This window comes from Piliocolobus tephrosceles, unplaced genomic scaffold, assembly GCF_002776525.5.
Source record: "Piliocolobus tephrosceles isolate RC106 unplaced genomic scaffold, ASM277652v3 unscaffolded_15770, whole genome shotgun sequence".
Taxonomy (NCBI): domain Eukaryota; kingdom Metazoa; phylum Chordata; class Mammalia; order Primates; family Cercopithecidae; genus Piliocolobus; species Piliocolobus tephrosceles.
In genome coordinates, this window is record NW_022297388.1 from 1 (window position 1) to 12,235 (window position 12,235).

Below are 12,235 nucleotides of genomic sequence, written 5' to 3' on the forward strand. Positions count from 1 at the left end.
CTGCTGCTGGGATGGGGGCTCATCCTGTCACCCCTCCCCCTGCAGGGCCCAAAGCAAGGCACTAATGAAGGGGGCCTGGCTGTGCTGGGGGCATCCTGGCCAGGGTGACCTGCTCCACGATACCCAATCCAGGGCTCAGCCCGGGGACCTATGCTCGAGCCAGCCGCTCCCCTGGATGGGAGGACGGCTCAGGACTGAGAAGCCCCTCCTCACCAATTCCACCACCCTTAGCTGTCACTGGACACGAGGCTGATGATCTGTTCCAGTTTCTGCCGTAACTTATGCTTCCGACAAGAGGCATCTCGTTCCAGAGCCGTGAGAATCTGGGGGAGAGGAATCCCCTGGAGCTGGGCTCTGTGGGGGGCGCAGCTCCTGCCGTGCAAAGTCCCCACTTCCCAGCTGGGCTCCTCCCTCCCACATGCCTCACCCCTCCGTCCTCCCCCGCAGCCCCTGTACAAACCCACCAGCTCTCCTCAGCCCCAAATGCCCCTCCGACAACAGCACTTTCTCCTCCTCTCCACAGCTAGGGTGCGACCTGGATCTGGACTCGCCGTGCTGGATTCCCCCTCCCATTACCTCCTAGCCCAAGCCTCCCTCACCAGGCCCCCGTGACCCTTGCCAGACCCCGTGAGCGTTCTGCAGGACACCATCGTTCACCAGCAGCAGCGCTGGAAGACAGAGCTGGCCACTGCCACTCCCTGACCTGTGAGGGGTCCTCACTGGCTCAGGTTGCCAGACCCCACCAGGTGCTCTCGGGCATCCTCCCTGCTGGCTGCCGCACCTCTCCCCCCCTCCCCCCCACTCTTTGTGTCCTGGGGCCCTGGGCTCAGTGCTTGGGCCGCTTCTCCCTCCACACCCACTTGCAGCTTCCCTGTGAGCTCATCCAGGCTCGGGGCTTTAAATGCCATCCAGAGGCTTGCAAATGTGTCCGGCCCAGACTCCATCCTAAAGTCCACACCTCTATGTCCTCCTGCCTCTGGCCATTTCTCATCACAAAGCCTGGCCCATCCCTTCCAGTGCTCAGGCCCTTTAACTTTTGCCCAGCGGCCACTTTGTACCCAGCCAGTGGCTTATCTCCTGGGTCCCTCAAATTCCAGCATCTACCTGTGATCCCAGAGAGCATCACCTGTGCCGGCCCCGGGCCCTGGTCAGGGGAGAGACCGTGAACAATCTAAGAAACAGGCTCTGTGTCCCTTCTGTCCCCAACCCTCACCAACCCTCCTGCCTTTGTCACTGACTGCACCTTCAGGACCGAGTAACTGGGAGTCTGTGGGGATGACACACACCTCCTGGCGGTACTTGGTGACATAGAAATAGAGCTCGCTGAGTGCACTCAGGACATTGAAGTCGCTGGCATGGAGGCGGGACTGCTCCACCAGGTAAGCATCCATGTCCTGGTCGCTGATGGATGCCATCTTTGCAATGTCTCGATAATACCTGTTGGGACCCTGAGTATGTCACTCGGGCGATGTCACAAAAACTAGAACCCCTGCCCTCACTGCCCAGCCAGCCCCCGGGGCTTTCTCCCTGTAGCTGGCCTGCCTCAGACAGGCAGCCCAGGGAGGGGCAGGTCCTGTCCTCTGCCACCCACAGCAGGGCAGAGCCCACCTCTCCACCCAGCTCTTGTAGTTGGGGATGTCCTTGGCATAGAGCAGTTTGTTGGAGGGCGAGTCCTTCCCCAGGCGGTGCTCAGATGTGGAGCAGGAGTCCATGAAGGTCTGGGCTACCACCGACAGGCAGGCGTCCGTGATGCTGTTCTTGTGGATGTCGAACACGAACTGCGGGTTCTTGATCACATTCACCCAGAAGCGCAGCGGCAGGCTGTGGACAAGAGGGTGACGCCCCTGAGGCTCCCTAGTGAGCCCGGGGGGCCCCTCCCATGTGCACATCTCTTTCCTGTCGGGCCGGCTCACATCTTGTCCAGAGGTGGTGAGAGCAACACCTTTAGGGTGAACGGCCTTTCCTCAAAGTCTCCGCTGAACTTCTGTTCTCAGTAAGTCTCAACCCCCTCTGCAGCTTCTCCTGTCACTGCTCTCACCACCAGCATCTCTAGCTGGTGCAAGACCCCGGAGCGCAAAGGCCCCGCCACCACCATCCCACCCACCCGGGCAGCCCAGCTCCAGGACCGGACGCAATGGGCCCCTTGGCTTGATGGCACTGTCAGTGTCAGCCCCAGGCCAGGCCTCACTCCGTCCTGCCTGGATGCTACTCCAGGCCCTGGGTCTCAGCAGAGCCACCAGCATCTTTCGCCCACCCATCTCCAGACAGGCTGCTGGCAGCCCAGCACAGGGCGATACCAGTTGCTCTTCCAGGTGTGGCGCACGTCGGGGTCGCTGATCTGGCGCTGGTCGGCCTGCTCGTCCAGGAAGTCGAACATGTACTTGATGGCCAGGGGCAGGGCCGAGCCCCGGTGGGCTGTGCTGAACACTGTCTCAAAGAGGTCATCCACGAACTTCTGCAGTGTGCCCTGTGTGGGGCAGAGAGGTCACAGGCTATGAGGGAGCCAGGCCGGGATGTCCCCAGAGCAGGACAGATGGAGGCAGAAAGGTTTGGCAAAGAGCGGGGCTTCTCTACAGGGCCAGTGGCCTCTCAGATAGACACGGCCTTGATCTAAGGCTCAGAGTTCCCATAGCAAAGACCCTAAGAAAGGCCCACGGGACCCAAATGATCCATGGTCCCCTCCCCTGTAAGGCCGGGACAACCTCTGGGCCGAGGCCAAGAAGAAGGCATCTAAGCATCTGTGCAGAGGCCAAGGTGGCGAGAGGCAGGCCCACACCTTGGTGGCCAGCAGCCGTGTCAGGTAGATCTCGGAGACCATCTTGCTGCCACGGTCCCCCTCGCGATGGTCGGCATGGTCGTGGTTTTTCACCAGGTGCCACAATTTGGTGCCCGTCTCTTGGTCAGGCGTGATCATGGGCGCCCGTGAACGGAGGCTATCAGGGCTGCTGGCTGTGCGAAGCAAGCTCTCTGGAGCAGAGAATGTATGTGACCCTTAGGCCAACAGCTGGCCCCTGCCCCACTCTCCCGGGAGCCCAGCAGCCTGTGGGGACCCATCTGCCCTCACTGGCCGACCCTCCGTCTACACTCCACAGAATCGCAGACCTCCCAATGGCACTTGGGAGGGGGGGGTTCCCTGGGACGGCTTAAGCAGCCTCGAAGGGCACACGGCCACCACAGTGAAGACACCTACCGTAGCGGCTGAGGGAGCGGGTGAAGGTGAAGGAGTTGGCCATGTTATAGGCAGATACTTGTTTGGGCACCAGTGCCACCAAGGAACCATCTGTCACCTGCAGGCCCCAGAGACAGAGGGGGGCAGTGCAGGAAGCTGAGAAGCCAAGGAGCCCCCACCCACCCACACCCAGGAGGGGAGCCCACAAGTCCAGGGAGAAGGGCAGGGGGAGCCAGGGCCACTGCTCCTGTGTCCTGCTACAGCTCAAGGCAGGGTCCTGGCTCCCAGGTGGCCCTGGGGGTGAATGGGCCCCAACCCCTCACCTGGTAGTGGGCCAGTGAGTTGAGCCTCTTCCAGTCACACTCGATCTTGGTGGTGACATCCTCATCCTGGAGGATGATGCGAGTCATGCGGCCCTGGCGCCACTCTGTGGGCCACAGACAGCCCTTAAGATTATGCTGGAAGCCCCCAAATCCCTGGCCCACTCCTCTTAGAGAACAGGGTTCAGGTGGGGAGCGGGAGAGCCCACGGAGGTCACATGGCACAGGAGGGTATGAGTAGGAGCCAGGAGGAGAGGGCGGGGACCTCACCCAGGTCCATGTCCTCAGCTTTGGGGCGCTGGGAGTACGGAATGCCCTTGTACACAGTGTCCAGCAGCTTATCTTTGGCCTGGGTGATGCTGTCACAGTTGAGAACCTTCACTGGGACTTGGGCACTGCCCTCGTCCTCTGGACACACGCAGTGCAGGGTCTGAGGGAAAAGCGGACCCCAGCATCAATCCAGGCTGAGGCCTCTCTCTGCGCCCGCACCTCTGGCCTGCCTGGTCCTGGGCTCACCAGTGTCTTGTAGTCGATCTGCTGCCGGATCAACTTGTCCTCACTCAGGGAGTATCGCGCCTCGCCCGTGATGGCATCGATTGGGCCCTTCTCCATCTGCTGCTTGATGGCGCAGTAAAGCAGGAAGAGAGGCTCCCCAGCACACTCCTGCAGCCAGGGACAGGTACACAGCTGGCTGCCTGCCTGACCATCAGCTGGTCCTCTGCCACCACCTCCCTGCCGCCCACCCACCTGGCGCACCTTCAGAAACTTATGCAGCAGGAACGTGAACCAGTTGGTAAGCATCTTCTCAGCCACTGACTCTGTCCTAGGGCAAGAGAGGGGTGCTTGGGCCTGACAGAGGTGGGGCTTGGGCAGGGGGGAGGGCCAGGCAGGACAAGGGCGTGGCCTGGATAGAGTGAGGCAGGTACCTGCGTAGCAGCAGCTTGGGATGGTTCTTACTCTCGAGGTTTTTCTCGATGAGGTCAGCCAGCAGTTGCTTGAGCAGCCCCGTGGCATAGTCGAGCCGGCTCTGCAGGGCCACCATGGTGAGCGAGGCCACAGTGCCGCGGTCGCGCATGGAGAAGCTGCTCTGGGCTTCCAGCGTGTGGATGAAGGTAAGCACGAAGGCGCGGCTGTGCAGCAGCTGCCCGAAGAGGCGCAGGGCCTTCTCCATATTGGGTGGCGTCTGTGGGGAGCAGGAGGTCTCAGAGGGTGGGATCAGCCCTGAAGGGAACTGGTAGGGGCAGGCGAGGCAGAGGCTCACGTCCAGCTCCTTGAGCACCGGGTGGGCCTCGATGCCCGGGAAGAGCACGCGCACGGCATAGGTCCGGTAGTCCAGGAAGGGGATCTGCACCTCGTCCATGTGGTTAGTCAGCTCGTTGATGTCTGTCTGCAGCTCTGCAAAAGCTGGGGGGTGGAGAGAGGGAGTGAGTGGGCAGGAGGGAGGTCCCCAGCTTCCACACCACATCCCGCCCCGCCTCGGGCACCTTCCTTGCACTCCAGAGCCACGCGGGACTCCAGGTTGTCCATCTGCAGCTGCAGGCGCTTGAGGGTGCGGTCCGCGTCCTGAGTCTTGCGCTTGTAGGCCACCAGCACAGCTGTGATGGCCAGCAGCAGGAGCCCGCCCCCCGCCGCCAGCCCCATCATGGCCGGTAGGGTCAGCGCCCGCTCTGCCGAGATGTGCAAGGTGCCCAGCCAGAACTCCAGGCCACCCACCAGCACCTGTGGGGACAGGCCTGAGGTGAGCTGACCACCATGTCCACCCTGGGCTGCCCAGGGGGTCTCCCCATCCCCACCTACCATGACAGGCTGCCGGCCAGTCTGGCTGGGTGAGTCGCACAGGAGTTGTGTGTCCGAGACAGTGAGCGCACACGGCTGGCCTCCTATCAGCACGGTGTAGTTGAGGCGGGAGCTGCCGGCTGCTGCGGGAATCAGGTTCTTGCCCTGGGGGTGGAGGACAGCGTCAGCCCAGGGCTCTCCACTTTCCCGCCCCTCCCCACTCCCACTCCGCCTGCACCTTCAGCACCACGTGGGAGCCCGGTTTGACGTCCAGCACACCAGAGGGCCCCAGCGGCTCAAAGCTGGGGTCAGGGTAGTAGGTAAAGGAGGAGCGGTTGAGGGAGCGGGCGGTTTGCACGTGGTCCAGCAGGAAACCAAACTCATCAGGGTGCTCGCCTTGCGCCCGAGGCTGGGGCTGCCCAAGAAAGATGCCGGGGGCCTTACACAGCATGGCAGTGTCGTTGATCACCTGACATGTCTGTGGGGACAAAGGGGGACAGCCAGGCACGTGAAGCCATGGGCTGCAGGGTCGGGTAGGGCGGGGCAGCTGGTACTCACGTTGGTGGTCTCGATGCCGCGGTACTTGGCACGAACCCGGGGCTCCTGGACCGTCAGCAGGTGTGTCCCGCTCACAGTGATGGCAGTGCTTCCGCTAGGGACAGGGCAGGGGCCTCAGGCTCCCTCGTCCAGTGCACCCACCCAGCCCTGGAGAGTGCTTGAGGCTGCCGTGGCAGCACAGGCCTTCCCTGACCCTGGATCACCTAGTGAGTGGTGGATACTGTGCGGCCAGGACAGCTCTACCCCCCCCCCCCTACCAATGAGGGCCCTGGCTCCAGGAGGGGCCCCACTAGAGCTCAGAGACCACCGAGTCCCTGAGCCCTCCGGACACTGCCGGGCTCCCCAGTCCCCCAGGGTCTTACTTGATGATGCTCCAGGTGGGCTCAAGGCGAGTGACGGTCGGGTCCTGAGTGTAGGTGTAGATGAGCCCGGGGCTGGAGATGTTAGCCCGGTCAATGGTAAGTGTGATGGGGGCCTGGCTGGGGCCCAGGGTGGAGACGGGTGAGATGCACACGATCGCCTTGGCATCTCTCCTACATTGGCAAGTGGGGTGCTTGGAGTGGGTGGCCCAGGGCCTTCCACCCCCCGTCCCCACGGCCCCCGACACAATGCCCAACCCAAAGCTGGCAGGGCCCCAGCCCACCTTACGAACTGGCACTCGCTGTCCCTCACAGTCACTGTGACCCTGCTGCCAGCATCCAGAGAGCTGCCTGAGATGGTGAGCCGTGTGCCCCCTGACGCCGGGCCACGGCTGGGACTCACTTGGTCAAATGTTGGGGTCTGCGGGAGAAGCTGCCCTGAAGGGAGGAGCCAGGCCGGGCTGCTCCACACGCCCCTTGCGGGAGAGAGAAGGGAGAGGAAGGGGGAGGGCCAGCAGCCACGCACCACAAAGCTGTAGAGTTGCTCCGACTGTGTGCGGAAGTCAGCTGAACAGTCACCCACGCACAGCTCCACGGGCCCCGGCGGAGGGCTGGGCACCAGCGACTCCTCCATCTCACACACGATCCTAGGGCTCAGAGAGCGTCAGGGCCGGCCAGGCCACACACAGCCCGGGCACCCACACAGCCGCACTCACCTCTCAGCACTGATGTACTCAGCCGGGATAGAGTTGCAACGCACACCAGCCACCCGCAGGCCCACCTCTCGGGACAAGAGGCCCAGGTTCTCACCCATGATGGTGACCCGGGTGCCTCCCTCCTTAGGCCCCACAAGAGGGTGGATCTGTGGAGCAGGATGGGCAGTGAGAGGGTTGGCTCAGGCTCCCAGGGGCCCTGTTGGCAGTGGGCAGGGGTGGTTAGGGAGGCTGACCTGCGTGATGTGGGGGTGGCTGCACCGGGTGCCCTTCTGGCTCAGGTGCATCCAGTTGGTCTTTGGGGCTGGGCAGTGGGTCCGTAGCTGGCACCTGTGCTCTGAGATGCACCAGCCACAGTTGAAGCGGGGATCAGCCTTGAGGCAGAGGCCACAGCTAGGCCGCTGCGCCCAGCACTTGTACAGGAGGGCTGCAGGCACAGAAGGCACTGCTAACGGAGCAGGCAGCCGCAGAAAAGTGGCAAGTGGGGAGCACTAGGGCCCCCAGACCCGACCCCAGCAGTGCTGATTGCCTGTGCTGCCCTTCACCTCGGAAGCTGGGAGGCTTGTCTATGGGGAAGTCTCCATCCCAGACCACAGAAAAGTCCAGCTCGGTGTCACCATGCTCATCACCTTCATAGGAGTACTAGAGGAAAAGAACCCACGGGACCCCAGATAAGATGTGCAGAATCCCCCCACCAAGATTTTTGCCAGCTGTCCCCCTCCTCCAGGTACAGGAATCCCTAGCAGGAGACTCAAGAGAGTTCCCTGCCAGGGAGCTGGGCATAGACAAGAACGATCCGCACCATGCCACAGCCCAGACCCCGAAGGGAGGCAGCGGGCAGGACCTCACCGAGGCATTCTGGCACTGCACACTGCTGCTGTTGAAGCGCACGGCAGGCACCCGCTGCTGCCGCCCCTGCACCCGCACCACGCACTCATAGTTTTTCTGGCCCGACTGCGGCTGAGGTAGGTTCTTAGCTCTCAAGGTAAGAGGCTGCATGACCCCAACGGGGATCAGGAGGTCCCCACTGGGCAGGATCTCAGGGCAGCCCTGGGGAGAAAGCACCTGTCAGCTGCACACAAGGCCACCCTTCTCCAGGCCTAGCCCACAGAAGGCTCAAAGAAACTGAGAACACAGAAGCCAGTGACCCGCCCGCACCACAGAGCCCAGCCCCTCACACGCGGCGCCCGCCTCACCTCAGGGCTGTGGACCCTGCCCTCCTGGAAGGAGCACTCATGGGGGCGGCTGGTACAAGCGTGGCGGTACTTACACCAGTGGCAGGGGTAGGGGCTGCCAACACAGGACATGCACCTGGGGGGGAAGTGGCTTCAGAAATAACAGAGGAGGCTGCACTGCCCCTCACTGCTCCCCAACAGGACACATCGGGAACCGAAGGAAGAAGGCAGCCATATCAGGGGACAGAGAGATATGGGGATGTCAGGGGCTATCAGCACCTGACAGTTAGCCCCTGATGCCCCAGAAACAGTTGCCCTGCAGGCGTCGCCTGTCCCAGAAGTTCCCTCTATCCCCAGGGGTAGGGGTGGGTGCTGGGCCAGGTACTCACGACTGGAGGACGCTGCAATTGTAGAAGACAAAGTCAGCACCGGCGAACCTCACGCCTGTCTCCTTGGAAAGAAGCTGCAGCCGCACGGTGCGGGTGGCCCCTGCAGCAGCCCCGGGGTGGCCATGAACTCTCTGGGGGCAGGGAGAGGCCTCACCCTGCCCCACCCTGGGCAGCCCCAACCCACTGACCATGCCCTCTGGTAAGAGCTCGGAGCTCCTGGAGGGAGGGTGAGGGGCAGAGCAGTTCACCGGAGGGCAGCAGGATCGCCTCGCTCTCCGCCACCTCCTCGAAGGTGCAGCTCACGCCCGCACTGAGGTCCGGCACATTATGCAGGGCGACGGTCAGCTGGGGGAAGCAGAGGGCTCAGGGCGGGGCGCACTCGCAGCACACATGTGCACACCCAGCCCAGCACCCCCAAGCTGCTCACCTGCACCCCAGGCGACATCACTGACACATTGTTGGGCCGGACCCGCACCTGGACACACTTGCTCAGTTCCTCAGCAAAGCCGTGCGGGGCAGAGGCGCCCGGACAGGCCCCTTCGCGGCAGCACCTGCACGGGGTCGGGCCAGAGCCGGTCCCGCCACTGCCCCGAGAGGGCCCAGGCCTGTCCGGCTCACAGTGCCAGGCAACAGCGAGCCTTGGCCTCGTCCCCGGGGGCCTGAGGGACGTCACTCGGGGTGGAGGTTCCGCTCATTAGCTGGAGAAAGTGGAGGAGGGCAGGGGAGGCCGCAAGGGCACGGCTGGGTGTGGCTGGCTCCCCCTGGCTAGTGGGGCCCTCCAACTCCCCAAGCAGGGGTCCCCGCCCTCACCTGTGCTGCAGCACACACCAACCACAGTGTGGGTCCCCGGAGCCCAGGCAGGCCGTGCAGCTCGGATACTGCTCACAGGTCTCCACTGGAAGCTGGCTCACCTGGGGACAGCCACATCAGCACCCAGCCCGCCCCCACCCCACCACCCACCGCCACCCATCACAGGCCCACCTGCTTCTCACTCAGGAGATAGATGTGCTGGTGGTCCGGGCTGAAGAGCAGGTCTCGGAGGATGGGGCTGCCATCCACCACGGGGACCGTCTCATACAGGTGGGCATCCTGGGAGCCATCAACCCGCACCTGAGTCACAAGACCAGCCTGATGCCACCACAGCCTCCTGCACCTGGGACATTGTCTTCTCTGGCCAGAGACTTTGGAGGTTGTGGCTGAGGTGAAGTCAGGGCCTGGTGGGGTTCAGCACTCACACCCACAGCCCTGAGGCCAGAAAAAGGAGGGCGCAGATGCCAGAAAATGCTCTCAGCAGACAGGAGGACAGAGTGATTCATGTTGCCCAGGGTCAGGGGATTCAGGGGAGGGGAAGAGCTAGAGGATGGCACTGATTACGGGAAAGAGGTAGTGGCGATGGTTGCACAACTCTGCAGATCCACAGAAACCCACTCAACTGTGCACTTTAATTGGGTGAATTGGATGGTGCGTGTTCAACAAAAGCTGCTACAAAAGAACAAGAGGGTCCCAGGAACAGAGCAAGTGGGCCAGGAGAGCTCAGCATCCTTCTCCACAAACCCTTCCCTACGCCCCCAGACCAACTCTTGCCCCCCTGGGCGATGGCACTGCATCTATGAGGCGAGCAGGATGAGAGCACTGCAGTCCGCCAACTCCTACCTATTCAGAACGTACCTGAGTGCCCAGGAGTTCACCTCCCCCTTCATGCCAAGCTACCCCCAGATCCCCAGTGGAAGCAGCCACAGCCGCAGGGCCCATGAGGGAAAGAACAGTGGGGTGGGTGGTGGGTGCGTGGATCTGGAAAGCCCTCTCTGGGAAAGTGACATTTTGGGTGGGAGGAGAAGGATGGGAAGTACTGAGCCAAGGAGAGGGCAGGGACGAGTGGGTCCATCCGCGGGATGGGGAGGTTCAAGGGGCAGGGCATTTGCTCTCTGATTCATTTAACAAAGGACCCAGCAATGACAGCTCAGCCCCAGCCCTGCTCTCGCGGCAGGGAGACCCCACAATAGGTCTGTTCTCTGTCCCCAGAGCCACAGGAAGCTGGCAATTCAGTCCACAGTGGGAACTGGCAACGGTGAGGGTGGGTGGCCGAGGGGCCACCCGAGGAGCAGGGCCAGGCTCCTGGGACCCAGCCAGGGAAGTCTCCCTCCCTGCGCCAGCCATGTCCTCTCTTGTCCTATCCTCAGGGGTCTCCTGTGTGTTCCCACCACCAGCCTTGTCCCATATCTGAGACTGTCCCCACCCCCACATGCCCAGGGCTCTGGGGGCCACCTTCTTCAGGCTGCCGCTGCGCGTGCCAATGAAGACCACAGAGTGCCGGCGGTAGGTGTAGGCGGCCACGCTGGCCATGCCGTCGGTGCTGTCGGCCAGCAGGGGCAGCCCCTCGATCACGTGCAGGCCTCCCAGAGGCTGGTTCAACACCAGCCCGCAGAAGTTGCCGTTGATCTGCATGGGCTGGTGAAACAGAGGAGGGACCCGTGAGAGTCAGAGCTCCCCGGTGCCAGCACACAGCAGTCAGATGGAGGCTGGCAGTTCCTGTGTCCCAGAAGAGAGCGGGATCTAGAACCCGGTCCCCTCCAGCCAGGCCTGACTGCTCGCCCTAGGGTGCTCCAGAAAATTGGCGGCTATGGAGGGAGACAGAGGAGGGACAGCAGGGAGGGAGGAGCGAAGCCTGGGCCCACAGGACTCTCGCTGGCTCAAGACAAGGGGCATCCAGGAGACAGAGCAAGGAGGAATGAGCTAGGAACGGAAGCAGAAGTGGGGCACTGGGCAGGCCAGAGACAGGGAAGGAGAGGGCAGGGACCCCTGGAAGGGAGAAACAGGTGGGAGGGCAAAGATGCCACTTCCAGGGCCATGGCAAAGCCTGGGACAGGATGACTGGCCATGAGCCCAGGCCAGGCACGGCAGACCTGGGACAGGGCAGAGAACCAGTGTAGGGTGACGAGGGGCTCACAGTGTTGATGCAGGGCAGCTCCTTGTTCAGCAGCCAGGGCAGGGCCAGAGTGCCCTCGCCGCGATAGCAGGACTGGATACGGCGCCGGATATGGGCATTGATGTTGCTGAGAGTGAAGAGGCAGAGGATGGTCTGCCGGGGTGGGCTGGCTCGGTTCTTCTGGCCCTGAGAGAAGATGGTGAAGAGGACGTCCTCGTCAGCCGGCACGCCCAGGGCCTGGGCCAGCAGCAGGCCAGGCTTGGCCAGGTGGGCGCTCTGCACTAAGCGGTACTCCACGCCACGCCAGGAGCAGCCGATGGGGAATTCCACATATGAGTAGAACTCTGAGTCCCCAGCGCACATGCGCACGATCTTGGACGTGAAGAATTTCTCGCCCGCTGTGTCCAGCAGCGTCTGCTGGGTGTCCAGCTGCAGCGTCAGGAAGTACACGAAGGAGGCGCTGACGAAACCATAGATGTAGTAGATGTCAAAGGCAGGGTACAAGGACAGCGTGTCCGAGGGAATCTTGATCTGGGAGGAGACAAACTCATCCTGGTACACCTGGGGAGCAGGGGGAGAAGACAGCATTGGGTGAGGCCCTGTGCCAACATCGCGGGCCACCACCAGCTTCCCTCTGCATCCCCCTCCCACCCAGATGATCACAGAGGCCCAGGCCAGAAAGGCTGCATAGGGCAGGGTGATCAGCCGCCCCGCACACAGGGGACCCCCACAGCCTGGGCTCAGGCTGTCGTCCCACCCTCTGCAACCTGTCTGCATCCCAGACACTGAGGAGCCAAAAAGTCCCCTCTCAGAACAGGACTCTTCTGGGAGGCAGAGCCAGGACTTGGTG

At 62.7% G+C, this 12,235-nt stretch overlaps 1 protein-coding gene across 7 annotated transcripts in view; it reads right to left on the minus strand.

Moving 5' to 3' along the window:
* Positions 1-12,235, minus strand: part of PLXNA3 (plexin A3) — a 12,902-nt gene continuing 667 nt past the window's right edge. The window contains exons 1-32 of one of the 7 annotated variants that reach the window (XM_026450228.1): positions 11,407-11,988; positions 10,725-10,907; positions 9,441-9,569; positions 9,270-9,370; positions 8,887-9,010; positions 8,648-8,804; positions 8,460-8,559; positions 8,092-8,206; positions 7,745-7,945; positions 7,441-7,537; positions 7,132-7,322; positions 6,899-7,044; positions 6,709-6,829; positions 6,467-6,603; positions 6,186-6,356; positions 5,824-5,917; positions 5,504-5,743; positions 5,287-5,430; positions 4,974-5,208; positions 4,751-4,893; positions 4,416-4,672; positions 4,246-4,312; positions 4,006-4,152; positions 3,760-3,919; positions 3,493-3,596; positions 3,191-3,287; positions 2,777-2,967; positions 2,298-2,467; positions 1,609-1,821; positions 1,287-1,437; positions 1,105-1,144; positions 7-323 (exon numbers count right to left, since the gene is read on the minus strand). In XM_026450228.1, coding sequence (XP_026306013.1) covers positions 280-323; positions 1,105-1,144; positions 1,287-1,437; positions 1,609-1,821; positions 2,298-2,467; positions 2,777-2,967; positions 3,191-3,287; positions 3,493-3,596; positions 3,760-3,919; positions 4,006-4,152; positions 4,246-4,312; positions 4,416-4,672; positions 4,751-4,893; positions 4,974-5,208; positions 5,287-5,430; positions 5,504-5,743; positions 5,824-5,917; positions 6,186-6,356; positions 6,467-6,603; positions 6,709-6,829; positions 6,899-7,044; positions 7,132-7,322; positions 7,441-7,537; positions 7,745-7,945; positions 8,092-8,206; positions 8,460-8,559; positions 8,648-8,804; positions 8,887-9,010; positions 9,270-9,370; positions 9,441-9,569; positions 10,725-10,907; positions 11,407-11,973 — 5,037 coding nt within the window. In that variant the 5' untranslated portion in view covers positions 11,974-11,988 and the 3' untranslated portion in view covers positions 7-279. Of the gene's footprint in view, positions 324-363; positions 1,145-1,286; positions 1,438-1,608; positions 1,822-2,297; positions 2,468-2,776; positions 2,968-3,190; positions 3,288-3,492; positions 3,597-3,759; positions 3,920-4,005; positions 4,153-4,245; positions 4,313-4,415; positions 4,673-4,750; positions 5,223-5,286; positions 5,431-5,503; positions 5,744-5,823; positions 5,918-6,185; positions 6,357-6,466; positions 6,604-6,708; positions 6,830-6,898; positions 7,045-7,131; positions 7,323-7,440; positions 7,538-7,744; positions 7,946-8,091; positions 8,207-8,459; positions 8,560-8,647; positions 8,805-8,886; positions 9,011-9,269; positions 9,371-9,440; positions 9,570-10,724; positions 10,908-11,406; positions 12,018-12,235 lie in introns of those variants that run through there. The other 6 variants (XM_026450229.1, XM_026450227.2, XM_026450226.2 and 3 more) reach the window with 6 other exon arrangements.